This window comes from Halichoerus grypus, chromosome 4 (genome assembly GCF_964656455.1).
Source record: "Halichoerus grypus chromosome 4, mHalGry1.hap1.1, whole genome shotgun sequence".
Classification (NCBI taxonomy): Eukaryota; Metazoa; Chordata; class Mammalia; order Carnivora; family Phocidae; genus Halichoerus; species Halichoerus grypus.
In genome coordinates this window covers 133,925,791-133,942,966 of record NC_135715.1, presented here as the reverse complement: position 1 = coordinate 133,942,966, position 17,176 = coordinate 133,925,791, and the positions used below count along the sequence as shown (strand labels likewise).

General features: G+C 34.9%; 1 protein-coding gene across 4 annotated transcripts in view; it reads left to right on the top strand.

Annotated features, from left to right (window-relative positions):
• The window catches only part of TLK1 (tousled like kinase 1), a 154,743-nt gene that overhangs the window by 39,075 nt on the left and 98,492 nt on the right, over positions 1-17,176 (top strand). For 3 of the 4 annotated variants that reach the window (XM_036067310.2, XM_078070982.1, XM_036067309.2), the window contains 2 exons: positions 2,315-2,363; positions 9,002-9,120. In XM_036067310.2, the coding sequence (XP_035923203.1) occupies positions 9,007-9,120 (114 nt within the window). In that variant the 5' untranslated portion in view covers positions 2,315-2,363; positions 9,002-9,006. The remainder of the gene's footprint in view (positions 1-2,314; positions 2,364-9,001; positions 9,121-17,176) is intronic. The other variant, XM_036067307.2, reaches the window with a different exon arrangement.

Below are 17,176 nucleotides of genomic sequence, written 5' to 3'. Positions count from 1 at the left end.
AATAATGGGGGAAAAGCATGGAACTAAAAAAGATTCTTAAATAATTAGTACTTAGGTTAGGGATAGGATACCAGTTGATGTCGTAGTAATAAGAAAGTAATAACTAGTCCAGGTTTTACCAAATTCCTATTTTGGACCTTTCTTAGAAAACATTGCTTTTTACATGCATAAGCACATGCGTGTTCATTTTCTCTCTCTCCCTCTCTCTCTCTCACACACACACACACTCTTACACTCTTCTTTTGGACTGCTCTTTTGGGATAAGGGGTGCTTAGTTGAGTGGATATCAGTTCTAACAATAGGTAATATGATTTAATCTCTCAGTATCTCAATTTCCTTAAGATGAGACAAGATGTTAAAATAGAGAAGTGGCCTACTATAAAAATACATATATATATGTATATATGTATACACACATATGTACCTGTATGTATATGTGTGTATATGTATATATACATGCATATATGTGTGTATATGTATATATGTGTGTATATGAGAGAAATTGATTCTAAAAATAGCAAATTATTATAAGCTTAAAGAAGGTAGAGGAATAGGAGTTAGTTATATTACTTTGACATTAACAGAAAAAAATTAGGCATTGAAGTATATGCCATTTTACCTACCAGGAAATTCTAACCACAGGGAGAAAGCTAGAAGGGAGCTTATATTATGTACATAATAAATGCCAGTCTTTATTGAGCACTTGTATTGTAGCATACATATATGCTCACATTTATTGAATACTAAGTGACAGGTTTAGTTTAAAACTCTTCATATACACTTATCTTATTCTAACAACTATAAGGGTACATACTTTTATTATCCGTTTTATATATAAAGAAGCTGAAACATGGCTAAGGAACTTGGCCATGCTTACACAACTTGCCTATTTGTGTATTTATTTTTGATGAAAGAAAAATTAGCTGTCAGACATTTTTTATTTATAAGAATAAAATATGAAATTAAATTATTACTAATTCTCTAAGGTCATGACAGGGCAGAGAAGCAAAAACCAAAACTCTGTGCTTTACTCTGATGCAAGCTATTTTTTTATATGAATAATTTGGTCTCAGTATGTCCGAATTCTTTGCTGTAAGGATTATAACAAAAGTGTTTAAAATGACTAAGTATCTTAAAGATAAGGCGAGGTATTTATCTGACTTGGAATGGTTCTAGATCAGACCTGTCTTTTCTGTACCACAGGCTTATATAACTGATTGTATATACTAGATTCAGGAATCTGGCTTTCTATGCTTACTCTTTTCAGCCATTCTCGATGAAATATTTGGGGTGTGTGTCTGAAAAAGAGTGTAGGTATGTAAATATATATATATATGTATATATACAATACATACATGTGTAGGTAGATGGATAGATGTGTATAGCTCAGATAGTTTAGTGGAACAGAATAAAGTACAGAAACAGACCCATATTTATGTGGGAATATGATAGATGGCTAGAGAAGTATTTCAGATCAGTGGGAAAGGTTGCATTTGTGAGAAATTTTATGACATTTTCCTTTGGAAAAAAATATAGCTATATACAATTAAATTCTAAATGGATTAAATTTCCAAATGCTAATATTTAAAATCATGAGGTAAAAATGTGGGAGATCTTTTTTTAGATTCATGGGGGGGGAAAGGTTATGAAAGAAATTGGGCCACTTTTGTGATAGCTCCATTTAACATGTTCATTTAAGTACCAAAAAATTAGGATATTTGGTTTTAAATTGGCAATCAAGCTGTGGAATAAATGTTAGAATGTAATGTAGTCAACAAAAGTAATAGGTATGTTTGCTAAATATATGATACAAAATACTGTATTTGAAAATAGATATATTCTATTAACCATGTTAAAATGGATGTTTCAAGACAAGAGTCAGAAATTCTGGAGTGTTGAACAGTGTAGCCTTCTTAAATTCTTTTTGTTTCCTATACTTTGAAATGCATTAAAAAACTAATGAAAAGGACTGATTTAAATGGAATATTTTATCTTGTTGAAATAATTTCTAACTTTATCATGGTATTTGTGTTTTAATCAGAGTTCTTTGCCTTATCAAGTATAATGTGAAAAGTATTAATAGAAGAAAGACCTTAACTGTTCTGTATAAATCAGCTTATCAGATGAAATATAAAAAGTAACAATTAAAATCTGGAATGAGTTAAAATATTTTCAGACTTCAGGAAGTTTTAAATTTAAAAATGTAAGGCAATGGCTTAGTAGCAGTTGAATTTATTAGAAAGGTCTAAGTGAGCAAACTCATTTGCTTTTTGGTAACTGGTATTAACCTTTCTGGTATTAACATGCTTTCTAGATATCGTGATTTTGTTTTGACTATCTGCCAAGGAAGATGAAGTCTTAAGGTAATTAAAAAATGATATAATGAAAGATAGATTCCTTGTCATAAAAAGGTGATAAAACTATAAAGTAATGCTGACTAACCAGAACTAATACTATGTCTAAATACATGCATCTTTTTTAGACTGGTCACCTTGGGAGGCTAGTTTTATAAAAACTAACATCTATTGAGTGAGTGAAAGAGTGTGTGTGTGTGTGTGTGTGTGTGTGTGTGTGTGTGTAAGAGAGGGAGAGAGAAAATGTTTATTAGAAGGGGCCATGACATACTTCTCTAATGGGTAAAACTGTGGCCTTCATTTATGTTTCCCTAAATTTTTTCTTTATAGAATAGGATGTGGCTCAGTTGGTTAAGCGTCTGCCTTCGGTTTGGGTCGTGGTCCCAGGGTCCTGGGATCGAGCCCTGTTTTGGGCTCCTTGCTCGGCGGGAAGCCTGCTTCTCCCTCTCCCACTCCCCCTGCTTGTGTTCCCTCTCTTGCTGTCTCTCTCTGTCAAATAAATAAATAAAATTAAAAAAAAAAAAGAATAGGATGTGATCTCTAATTTGGGTAGTGACATCTCATTATATTTTTTATGTGAAATTTTGGGTTTGTAATACATTTTATGGAGCAGTTTAGTAAGAATAGTAGCATAATTGGGAGACGGGTGGTTGTATTTAGAGATGGGTATTCTTTAAGGATGATATGGTCTTTAGAGTGGCTTTTATAATTTCTTTTTCCAAAGTATATTGTATAATAAAGAATTTAGTGGATTATAGTGAAATTACATATTCTTCAGAAAATCTCACCTCTTGTAATTAAGGACCAAATTTCTGATAAGTGTCAGAAATGACAGTTTGATTCCATAAAAAATTAAAATCTTTGAAATGTGTTTGCTACAGCAGGAGTCAGCAAAGTACCTATTTTTGCATGGTTAAAAAATTGAAAGAACAATACTTTATGATATGTGAAATTCAAATTTTAGTGCCCATAAATAAAGTTTTATTGGAACACAGCTGTTTCTGCATTATAATGGCAGAGCAGAGTAGTTGTGACATTCTTATCATTTCATACAGCTTTTGGTGCACTACAAATTTCAGTGCTGCTGTTATAACTTGACGGTGTTTTGAGTGCCATGTGTATTGCCAGCCTGCAATATTTGTTTTATTTTTTTATACCAGTGCATATCTATCATGTCAAAACAAGAAAAGAAAAATGGACTCTGAGTGCCATGCTTTTAAGGCACAGTGGAGTGTATATTATTTTGTTGAATTAGCAAAACATTTTTTTATTCAGTGACACTGTAGCTGTTAGAGAAGAATTTATGTTGACATTATTAGACTAAGCATATACCACACTATTCTCAATTCTGTTTTCTTAAAGTAACAGTCAATTTAAAATGGAATATCTTATCACAGCATAATTTCTTCATAAAAATAAAAATTGAAAATGAGGCTGCCACCAAAATAAGTTTCCAAGTGGCTCATTTGTTAGCCAAGCAAGGAAAGCCATTTACTGATGGTGAGTTAATTAAATTGTATTTGATTGCAGCAAAAAAAATGTGTCCAGAAAAAATAAACTTGTTTTAGACTATAAATTTTTTGGCAAGAACAGTTGATTTAAGAGTTAAGGACATTTGAAGCAACATCAGTAGTCAATTAAAAAACAAGGCAAGTAATTTATAGTGGTTTTCCTTGGCTCTTGCTGAGTTGACAGATGTTATTGATACTATTCAGTTGTTGTTTATTCAAGGTGTCAATGCCAGATTTGAAGTGGCAGAACAATTAAACTCTATGAATAGTCTGTAGAGAACAACTACACACAAGAATATCTTCAAAGTTGAGAAAACACTAAGTACAATCTGAAGTGGAATCTGATAAGATGTGTTAAAACTGATGGTGGTAAAAATATGTGTGGAACAGAAAAAGGCTTAGTTGGATAACTTTACAAAGCTTATAAAAATGTGAGGTGTTCAAAGCTATGGTTATTTGTTGTGTTATTCATCAGTAGGTACTTTGCAGAAAATATTTGAATTTATCATGTGTTACTGAATCAGTATTGTCAGTGGTGCTCTTCATTTGCTCTCATGGATTTAATTAGCATCAGCTGCGTGAATTTTTATTGGCCATAGAAGCTGGATATCTTGACTGGCTTTAGTAGTAAAATTGTTTTACAATTTTTTGAGCTTAGGACTGATAATGAAATTTTTCTGAATGAAGCAGGATGGCCTTCAACCACTATTGTCAAATACTGATTGGCTTTGGAAATTAGCTTTTTCTGAAGATTTAGAAATATTTTTGAATGAATCTAACATAAAATTATGAGGCAAAATAGTGCTTACATGTGAACTTAAGCTGCAGTTAAGTCATTTCAGTGACAACTGATGTTTGAATCACAAGTAACATCCAGCTGCTTTATACATTTCTTCTGTCAAAGTGAGATCTTCATTCCCATATGAATTTGCATGAATATATTTTCCACCATCAAACTACAGTTCCAGCAACAATTTTCAGACATTGATGCAAGTGCAAAGAAAGTTTCCATATCTCAAAATCCATTTAATTGTGCACTTGAGGAACTTCTACCTAACTTCCAATTGGAAGTGATTATTCTGCAGTGTAGTGACATATTGAAAAGCAAATATCAAAAGAATCTAAGAGACTTCTATAGCTGCCTTCAAAGTAATGAATATACTCATTAAAATCATGTACTTGTGGGTCAATACCAGTATTTAGCAGTACCTATCTGTCAGAAAAGACATTTCAAAGATAAATACATAAAAGCTGATCAACATAATTGTTGAATATTTGCAAGATTTTGATGATAGGAAACTAAAATTAAGTGTTACCCCAATTCCATTTTTTTATTAGCAGACTTATATTTTATAATATTATAAAATATACTTATTATATCTTGAATTTTGTCAACAGAAAGTTTATAGGAAGTTTTTCTCTCTCATTATGTAAGTATCTACGTGTTTTTGTCCTTGACCTGCAAAGACTGAAATACATTTGGGCCCTTTTCAGGAAAAGTTTGAGGACCCAGATTCTATAGCAGTGCTTCTCAGACATGAATGCACGTAATAATTACCTGAAGATCTTACTAAATGCAGATTCTGATTTGCTAGGTCTAGGGGTGGGACCCAAGATTTTGCATTTCTTATAAGCATCTGAGGTGATAACAGATGCTGCTGGTCAATGGACTGCATTTTGGGAGGCAGGCTCTAGTATTCAAGGTTACATTTTTATTTAGACAAGTATGCTAGGGCCGCCGGGATGGCTCAGTCAGTTAAGTGTCTGCCTTCAGCTCAGTTCATGATCCCAGGGTCCTGGGATCGAGCCCCATGTTGAGTTCCCTGCTCAGTGGGGAGCCTGCTTCTCCCTCTTCCTCTGCCTGCCACTCTTCCCCCTCCCCCCCGGCTTGTGCTCTCTGTCTCTCTCTAATAGACAAATAAAATCTTTAAAAAAAACAGACAAGTATGCTAATATTTGTTAAGCATCTGTTATTTGCCAAGAATTATACCAGGGGTTCTTGCATACATCGCCATTAAAAAGTTGTAAAAACTTGTTAGAAGGTGTTAAGAACTATTAGTGAGGTTGGGACTCGTAGGAGTTTTGGTTAGAAACCAATTGTTTGTTTTTCCTCTATCGTTTAGCTTCCTCTAGGACCTCATGGGGGAGGGTTGAGGTCCTAGAGGAAGCTGTATATCTAAGAAACAAAAACAGGGTTAAACAAAATACTACATTATTAGTTGGTTCAGGTCAAAGTGGGGACTTAGGTCCTCATCTTCTCTGCTAAATTTCAGTGGGCCATCCCATCAACCAGTTACCAAGCCAAAGAGTAGAAATAGTATATAGCACATAAATGTTTTATAAATATTTTCTCCGTGTCTCTTGTTTTTCATTTTTACAACCATGTATTTTGAACTAGCAAAGTTAAAATTTTGATGAAGTTCAATTTAATTATTTTTAAAAAATTATTTGTAAGCGTTGTGGTAAAGTGTACATAATACATACAACATTTACCATTTTTAACTATTTTTAGGTGTACAGTTCAGTGCCATTAAGTATATTCACATTATTGTACTATCATCACCACCATCCATCTCCAGAACTTTTGTATCTTCCCCATTGAAACTCTGTACCCATTAAACACTAACTTCTCATTCCACCATGCCCCTCTGTCTCTGTCAGCCATCATCTACTTTCTGTCTCTGAATTTGACTATTAGGAATCCGGAATTGTACAATTTATGTCCTTTTGTGTTTGGCTTATTTCACACTTAGCATAATGTCTTCAAAGTTCATCTGTATTGTAACCTGTGTCAAAATTTTCTTTGTTTTTAATGTTGAGTAATATTCCATTTTATGCATAGACCACATTTTGTTAATCCATTCATTCATCGATGGACACTTAGGTTGCTTCTACCTTTTGGCTGTTGTGAATAATGCTGGTATGAACATGGTGTATAAAGATCTTTTCTAGTCCTTGCTTTCATTTCTCTTGGGTATATACTCAGAAGTGGACTTTCTGGATCATATGTAATTCTATGTTTAATTTTTTAAGGAACTGCCATATGGTTTTCCACAATGGTTGCACCAGTTTACGTTCCCACTAGCCATGCACAAAGGTTCAAATTTCTCCACATCCTTACGAACACTTACTATTTTTGGTTCTATTATAGTAGCCATCCTAATGGGTGTGAAGTGGTATGTCATTGTGGGTTTTGATTTGCATTTCCCTAATGATTGATATTGAACCTCTTTTCATGTAATTATTGGCCAGTTACATATCTTTGGAGAAATGTCTGTTCATGTCCTCTGCCCATCTATTTTTTAAAGATTTTTAAAATTTAGTTTTATTTTAGAGAGACAGCAGGTGGAGGGACAGAGGGAGAGGGAGAGAGAGAATCTCAAGCAGACTCTGCGCTGAGTGCAGAGCCAAACACGGGGCGCAGAGCCCAGTATGGGGTTCAATCCTATGACCCTGAGATTATGACCTGAGCCGAAATCAAGAGTCAGATGGACACTCAACTGACTGTGCCACCCCCTCCCATTTTTTTTAAGATTTTACTTACTTACTTACTTACTTACTTATTTATTTATTTATTTATTTATTTGACAGAGCGAGAGAGCACAAGCAGGGGGAGCAGCAGAGGGAGAGGGAGAAGCAGGCTTCCTGCTGAGCAGGGAGCCCGATGTGTGGGACTCAATCCCAGGACACCGAGATCATGACCTGAGCCAAAGGCAGACGCTTAACTGACTGAGCCACCCAGGTCCCTCTCCCCCGCCCATGTTTTAAATTGGGTTGTTTGAGGTTTTTTTGTTGAATTGTAGGATTTATTTATGTATTCTGCACGGGATCTTGCATTTTTTTCCCAGTTTGATATCTAAGAGATCATCGCCAAATCCTCCAAGATCATGATGCTTTACTCTATATTTTCTTCTAAGAGTTCTATAGTTTTAGGTCTATACATGCAAATGCAAGATCCCTTGGATGTCAAGAAGGAATGGGATCAAAAGCAAAAATTGAAGGCTTCAGCTTTTTAAAGGTAGTTACCTCTTTGAGATGGAAGAAAGAAGAGTGGGCAGAAAATATATATTCAGGTACAGATATATGGAAGTAAACATGGCAGGATGGCCATTAGCCATCCAGTCCTCTGTCCAGATAACGATGAAAGGTAATGAAAGCAATTTTAAAAGATAAAATCTATAGGAATAACTGTTAAACTTTAAGATAGAGGACTGTCAGAGTATGTGGAAGGGGTCTAGTTAGTTTAGTTTGAAAGTGTCCACATGTGATTTGGGATTGCTCCTTATTCCTTTCGAGAACCACTCATTTATGTCAGTTCTAAGGTTTTTTATCAGTAGAGAGTTGGCAGACATGAAAAAAAATTTAAAATTGAACTTTAGCTAGAATTTGTGGTGCTTTAGTCTGCATAGTAGCAATTACATGAGGATGCTAATTTTCCCCCTTTAATTCTCCAGTGATTGGAGTGATTCTCCAGTGATTGGAGTGATTCTCCAGTGATAGCTGTTACCTCAATGATCTGTTTGATATATGCATATTTTTCATTCACCTGATAGAAACTGAAACCTATCAAATGTACCAAAAATCTTTGGGATGTGACAGTCATAAAAAAATCTTTCCCAGTTTAAAATATAGTCAGATAAGGTATAAATAAACAAAATAACTACTAATGTCACTTAGTGTCAGAATTCTGCATAAGCTAAGATTATACTATGAGAGTAGTGTTTTTCAAACTGTGGACCCATGGTCCATTAATGGCACATGAAATCAATTAAATAGCTCACAACCAGTGTTTTTCTTTTCTGATGGACAAAATAGACTAGAAAATATTGGCGTGCACTGCATGCAGTAAGAAGTATTTGTGGAATTTTTTAATACATGTGTGTATGTGTCTTTGTACTGAATTGGGTGGAAAATATATTTCTTACTGTGGATTACAGTTAGAAGTGTTGGAAATTCACTGTTGGTCGTTTTGATAAATGAGTGAAGGACATGATAAAAATTTTAACGTCTCTTAATCTGTTTATAGAATGCATTCATTAGGTTTATATTGATAACTAACCACATCTATATATTTTGTGTTTGTGTGTATATGAAGATATATATTTGTGTTTTATTTTCCTTCTCTGTTATTAATAGGTGCAATGGATGAGCTTCATAGTCTGGATCCAAGAAGGCAAGAATTATTGGAAGCTAGGTTTACAGGAGTTGCAAGTGGGAGCACTGGAAGCACTGGCAGTTGCAGTGTTGGAGCAAAAGTGAGTAAAATTATAATCTTTATTTGACATTCTTTCATTGTTTTAAATGATCCAGAACATACTTTGTAAAAGAATCCTACATATGTGTTTAATAGCAAATTACCACTTACTGTAATTTTTGTAATGTATAGGGAAAAATTCAGTATTTACAAACCTGATTTTTAATATAGCATAACATACTTCAGGGGCATGATGTTCTAATACAGCATAATCGGTTTCAGGAGTAAGAATTAATTGAGTAGATTGAACTGCTCTTCTCCCATTATATAATTTTTTCTCTTCCTTGCCTTTGTCACCCTTGTTCCTATCTGTATGTGTTCCTGTTTGTACAACTGCTGCATATCTCTTAGGCTTTCCAGTGATAGACCTCACGTTGTCTTCAGCTCCCCATTACCTCACACTGTAGTGGATTTCATGTACTTTTTCTCTTATGGACCTCTGTGAGCATTTGTTTAGGTTACATTCTTAGGTGCAGAATTGCTGGGTTATAGGGTATATATAGAGTTAAATTGAATGAATAGTATAAGATTGCTATTCAGAACAGTTGTACAGGGCTAACCCATACTTTTAACAGAATGCATGATCATTTATGTATCCCTACATCCCAGAAACACTTGGCATCATCTGGATTTCTCATTTTTGATAGTCTAACATGTAAAATAGTATCCCTCTTTTTTTTTTTTTTTTTCTTGTACCACCAATTATTTTGAGCATTTCTTCATGTGCTTGTTAGCTTTTTGGGAGTCTCTTATAAATTGTTACAATGCTTTTCCTATTTTTCTATCAGGATTACTTTCTTTTTCAAACTGATTTTCCTATATTCCAGGTATACTTACATATCAATTCCATGTTGGCTGTATACAGTGCAAATAACTTCTCCCATTTTGTCATGTCTATCACCTTTGTTCATGATATCCATTATCGTATAGGATTATTGTAGAGGACTCTTTAATTTTGTTGTAATCAAAGTCACCAATTTTTTTTTAACTTATAGTCTATAACTCTGAAATTTTGGATAGCTCTTGGTATACTTAGAAAAACAGTCGTCACTATGAACCATCTGGGTCAAATAGATCCTTTTCCTTTTTCTTTTAAAGATTTATTTATGTGGGGCGCCTGGGTGGCTCAGTCGGTTAAGCAGCCGCCTTCGGCTCAGGTCATGATCCCAGGACCCTGGGATCGAGCCCCGCATCGGGCTCCCTGCTCAGTGGGAAGTCTGCTTCTCCCTCTCCCACTCCCCCGCTTGTGTTCCTGCTCTCGCTATCTCTCTCTCTGTCAAATAAATAAATAAAATCTTTAAAAAAAAAAAAATTAGAGAGAGAGAGAGCACCAGAGAGCAAGCAGTGGGTGGGGCAGAGGGAGAGAGAAACCCAAGCGGGCTCTGTGCTGAGCACGGAGCTTGATCTTACCACCCTGAGATCATGACCTGAGCCAAAACCAAGAGTTGGATGTTTAACCAGCTGCGCCACCCGGGTGCCCCATCCTTTTGCTATTTTTATATTTCAAGTTATTTTGCTACTAATTTATAGCTGTAGGAGTAAAGGTATAATGAAAAACAACTTTATTAGACATTTTAATAATAATTTAAACATAAAATCCTCTTTGTAGGGGCGCCTGGGTGGCTCAGTTGGTTAAGCGACTGCCTTCGGCTCAGGTCATGATCCTGGAGTCCCGGGATTGAGTCCCACATCGGGCTCCCTGCTCGGCAGGGAGTCTGCTTCTCCCTCTGACCCTCCTCCCTCTCATGCTCTCTGTCTCTCATTCTCTCTCTCAAATAAATAAATAAAGTCTTAAAAAAAAAAAAATCCTCTTTGTATCAAGTAAATCTTGGTGCACAAACATCATAAAAGATAAAGGATATTGTCATGAATCCTTTGAGCATCAAGTGGTCCAAATTCATGTAGAAGAATATTATATGATGAAGTCCTTCAGTTGAATGACTAACTAATGAAAATACCATGTTTCCTTTTTTTCCTTAGAAATATGTTATCCATTTCATTGATTCTTGAATTTGAGAAAATTCATCTAGGATAATATCAATTGATGACTCTGAGATTTCACTTATATAGTCATTGCCATCAGTTTTAGAGTAGAGTCTAGAGGTGTTGTTATCTCTTTGTATTTATTTTCTGATTTGTTTAATAATTACAAAATGTCTTCTGCTGTCGTTTTCTTCCCTTGACCATCTTGGGTGGAAAATGAAAATTTCTTAATTCTCCACTGGAGTCAGTGCAATCTAATATCAGTCTGCAAGGATGTCTCTAGTATTTTTTTTTTTAAGATTTATTTATTCATTTGAGAGGTAGTGCCTGCATGAGTGGGAGGAGGGGCAGAGGGAGAGAAACCCAAGCAGACTCCTTGCTGAGCATGGAGCCCAACATGGGGTGTGATCTCATGACAGTGAGATCATGACCTGATCCAAAGTCAAGAGTCCATACTTAACTGATTGAGCCACCCAGGCGCCCCTACTCTAGTCTTTTATACATTCTTGAAGGATGATGCAGTACTTTGGGCAAGACAAGAAGATAACTTGAGAGATTATCACTTATTTCACTATTGCATCACTCTTTTAAGTCATTAAATCTGCATTATTTTTCTCTTTCTACCATAAAAAACTACTGCAGAGTTGCTTAAAACAAGACATTTATTTTCTTATAGTTCTGAGGGTCAGAAGTCTGACATTGGTCTCATTGGGCTAAAATCAATGTGTGCAGAACTTGATTTCTTTCTTGGAGGCTCCAGTGGTGGGAAGTGGGGGGCACCTTTTCCTTGCCTTTTTCTAGCTTCTAGAGGCTGACAGAATTTCTTGACTGGTAGTCTCTTTCCTCCATCTTCAAAGCCAGCAATGATGCAACTCTCTTACTGTTCTTTGGAAGTCACATCTCCCTCTGACCACAATCTAGAAAGGTTCATCACTTTTAAGTACTTGCAATTAGATTGGCTCATGCCCATCTGGATAATTTGGTATAATTCCCCCAGTTCAAAGTCCTTACCCCCTTATATGTGCAAAGTCCTGTAACATTCACAGGTTCTGGGGATTAGGATGTGAGTGTCACTGGAGGACATTATTCTGCCTATCATATCCTCATTCTTCTATTTTTTTTTTTTTTTAGTGGTTTTTGTTTGTTTTAGCATAGTTGGGAATAATTGATGAACGATCATGAGTAATGAGGAAGTAATTCCTAGGATGATGTAATAACAAAATATAGGAAAAATAAGATCAGTAAGATCCCATAATGTAATTTAAATTTGTGAAAGGGTCTTTTGGATGTCTGGTGATTAATTATAAGATAGAATGCATTTTATTCCATTAAAAATAAATTTTATTTTTATTCTTTGGATGATCTCTAAGAAAGAATAAAAGTCCCCAAATACTAATCTTCTTTTAGAGAGGGAGCATGAACGGGGGGTGGGGCGGTGGAGAAGGAGAATCTTAAGCAGGCTCCACACCAAGCATGAGCCTGACTTGGGGCTTGATCTCACGACCCTGAGATCATGACTTGAGCTGAAATCAAGAGTCAGAACCTAACTGACTGAGCCACCCAGGTGCCACCCGCCCCCCTCTCTCTCCCCACCTTGTGACAAATACCAATCTTTACAAATAGGTAGAACTACTTGAAAAAGAAGCTCAAACATTAAAATTGGGTTCAGTGGACCCTGAGGTATTCTGAGAATTAAATACTTGTTCCTCACCCCTGGGCCACAAAGATACTCTGCAGATTCTTCTGTTAATTTTATAGTTTTACTATCATATTTGCCCTTTAGGCCCCACCTTTTATATAGTATTGATAGGGATCAAGTTTTACTTTTGTCCATCTGGTGAACCAGTTTTCTCCACAGTGCTTCTTTTTTTAAAACATTTTTTTAAAGATTTATTTATTTATTTTAGAGAGAGGGGTGGGGGCAGGGGGAGAGAGAGAATCTCAAGCAGACTCCCCGAGTGTGGAGCCTGCCGCAGGCTTGATTACAAGACCCTGAGATCATGATCTGAGCTGAAATCAAGAGTTGGACATTTAACTGACGGAGCCACCCAGGCGCCCCTCTCCACAGTGCTTTTTAAATCATCCATATTTTCCCACTGATCGGTGATGCTACCTTTATCATATATTAATTTGCCATGTATATATATGGATCTGTCTGAAATTTCTCTTACGTTCCACTGGTCTGTATTCTTGTCCCAGTATCACATTTTATTTATTATTTATTTATTTATTTATTTATTTTTTAAAAAGATTTTATTTATTTACTTGACAGAGAGATACACAGTGAGAGAGGGAACACAAGCAGTGGGAGTGAGAGAGGGAACACAAGCAGTGGGAGTGAGAGAGGGAGAAGCAGGCTTCCCGCGGAGCAGGGAGCCCGATGCGGGGCTCGATCCCAGGACGCTGGGATCATGACCTGAGCTGAAGGCAGACGCTTAACGACTGAGCCACCCAGGCGCCCCCCAGTATCACATTTTAAAAAAATACTGTTGTATTTTTGATATATCTTTTTTATATGGTAGAGCAAGTCTCTTCTTTAATCTTCTTTTATAAAGTTGACTCAGTAAAGCTGACTTAGTTTTTTTATGGTTCTTTATTCCCTCATTTAAAATTTGAGTATCCCTTCATTTGCTTGTTAGCATTTGGGGATTCTTCTGTAATAGCTTATTTGTGTCTTTTTCCTTAAAAGATTATCAAATAGAATTCTTATTTTGAGTGCATTGCATTTATAGATTAATTGAGGAGTAGTTAAAATCTTTATAAGATTAGGTTGTCCCATCCAAATACATGAAACGTGTCTCCATTTATTCAGTTCTCCCTATAGAGATCTTAAGAATTTTTGGCTAGTTTTTATGAATTCTTTTGGCTAATTTCTGAATACTTTAGTTTTTGTGGCTAAAGTATTTTTTTTTATTTTCTAGTTGGTTATTGTGGACCTAGGAGGTGTTTGATTTTTATGGTTTGGTCTTATGTGCAGCGGTCTTGCTGTTGGGTCTTTTTTTCTTTTTTTTTTTGGTTGTAACAGTTCGTTGATTCTTTAGGCTTCTCTAACCAATAATTATCTTCCAAAAATGACAGTTTTATTTCTTACACCTCACATATATATTTTTTCTTTATATTGGTCATGATCTTCAGAAATGGAAATATTCTATGTTTTGAGCGGTAATTTACACCACATAAACAACTGTCAAATCTAAAAGGAAGGAGAAGCTTAATTTGTAATTTTCAGAATATTGGAAACAACTCAACTAACTTCCTCATCTAAGAGAAATGTATTGAAAAGAAGTGTGGTATATACATTTATACAATGAAATACTATTTAGCAATAAAAAGTAAGAGACTGTTGATAATATATAACAACATGGATGCATCTCAGATGAATGGATTATGCTAAAAGAAGTCAGACCCAAAAAACTACATACTACAATACTTACTCCACTTTTTTTTTTTTATGTAAGCTCTACACCCACCGTGGAGCTCAAACTCCACAACTCTGAGATCAACAGTTACTTGTTCCATTGACTGAGCCAGGAGGGCACCCCACCTTTATTTCCTTTTTAAGACAAGGGTTATTAATTGGGATATTTTGAGCTTTTCTTTTGTTATGGATTTCTAATTTATTGCATTACATTTTGAAAATATAGTTTGTATGACATTAATTCCTGAAATGTGCCCTGTTTTATAAACATTTCATATCTAATAGCTCTTAATTTTATTTGTTCAGATCTTAAATATTTCCTTGTATTGTCAGCTTGACCTTTTTCTGAGTGGCGTATTAAAATCTTCAGCTATATAGGGAATATATATATATGAAACATCAGTGGTATTATAACAGCATTGTATGATGACAGATGGCAGCTACACTTATGACCATAGCATAACATATAGAGTTGTCCAGTCACTATGTTGTACACCTGAAACTGATGTAACATTGCGTGTCAGCTGTGCTTCAATTCATTTAGGAAATCATTGGCTGTGATTATTGATTTATATATTTCAGCCTGTAGTTATCAATATTTGCTTGATACATTTTGAGGCCATATTTTTACATACATACATCTTATTTTGTTCTTTTTATAACCATGTAAATTATTTTTTCATTTAATACTTGTTTTTTTCAAATCTTAAGATTAGTATCATTGGCTTTCTTTTCATTCATATTTGTCTTAGATATATGGGTATATGTTTTTCTATTATTTTTACTCATTTTGTTTTAATTGTATTTCTTGTAGGCCCCATGTCTTTTTTGATAGAATATTAGTGTTTTTACCTCTTAAAAGGTGGGTCTAGTCCATTACATTTTTTGTAATTATTGTTACTTTCTGACTTGCTGTGCTATCTATTGTCTAATGTCTTCTAGTAATATTTCACTTTTATTCCCTTCTACCCCTTGCTTTCCATTGGACAAATGGAGTTTTTCCTGATGTTTTAAAGTTACATATTCTATTTTTAGTATTAGGATGATACTCTATACTCATTTATATATTTATATTAATTGTATATATATTCTCAAACTGATACTTACACATTTCTGCAGGATTTCTCACTCCTCCCCCCAATTTTTTTAAACAACTTTTTACTTTTAAAAAATATTATACCTATAGAAAATTGAAAATACTGTACAAAGAATACTTGCATACTCTTTATTTAGATTTAAGAGATGTAAACATTTTTGTGAATTTTTGTGCTCATGTATAGACACATCCCTACCATCTCTCTCTAGTATCACTGTGGTCTCTGCAATGAATGTGAACAGATTTTTCTCCAAGGAGCCCTGCTTCATTTTAGTGGGGAATGGTGCTTAAGAACCAAGCTAGGTATGCTTGTTGTTATGTGGTAGTCTCTTGGAAGAATGTCAGCTAACATAGAAGGGATGCAGAATCAGGAAATGAACATTCAGTATTGCCCAGCATAATTATTAATTAAGGCAGGGATCATCAGTGGTTGTTAAAATCATTTAGTAAAATGTTTTAGAGACCAGTATATTTTCAAGGTCTCAAAGTTTCACCCTGTAGATGAGTTATTTATTACAAAAGAGAAAATGGGTATTTAAAATGGAGAGATGTGTTTTTCACTACCATAATAAGGAAACTCATTTTTTATTGGCAGTGGCACCGACAGTCTGACATTAGGCGCATTCTGAGGTGATGCAACAAGAGGAACACAGATCACCTATAGTTTTCATGGTGGAAATGTTGTTTTTTTTTTCCCCCATGGTGGAAATGTTTGATTTGAATTTAGTCATGAGAAAATACTCCTGCAACATCCTACTGGACAACTGGCCTGGACTCTTTCTTCAAAGTGTTCAGTGCCATGAAGAACAAAGGGAGGCAGAGGGACTTTTGTAGATTGGTTGAGACAAAAGAGACATAGCCAAATTGAATCTGTGAATCCTGATTTGCTCCTGGATTGGGAGAAAAATGGTTATAAAGGATGTTTTTGAGATATTTCAGGAAATTTGAGTATAGACTATATGTTGGATGATGAATTAATTTTGGTTTACTGTTCTTTTTGGATAAGCTTGTATTTTTAAAATATTCATTTAAATTTAAAAATACAGATGAGCTACAGAATGTAAGATAGTGTTGAGCAATGACTGTTATAATGGTTTTATTATCTAAACTGGTGGTGATAATGTGCCTGTGAAATGCTGTATTATTGTGTAAGCATATTTTAATAATGGTGAACCAGGAGTTTGTAATGTGGAACTTAAAGCACAAGGATTAAATTTCTGATAGTGAAGGTGCTCTGGGAGAGGAGGAATGGGAGAAAGGTAAGAAAATCATCTAGGAGTATAGAGTAAAAAATTGATTACCTATAAGGAAGTATGTTATGTTTGCTTAAAAGTAAAGTAATAAGCACAGGCAACAGAGATACTGTAAATAGAACTTCTAAATTACTGTGACAGCGTGTAGAAGGAGGAATAAAAAGAAACTTCATCCAGTAAAAGTGAGGTAGAGAGAAAGAAGAGACAATTCTAACTATTAATATAATATGGAAGGAATAAAGTCAAGTATATATTATCACAACAAATGAGAATCCATCTATAGGCTGTTGACAAAAAACATCTCCCC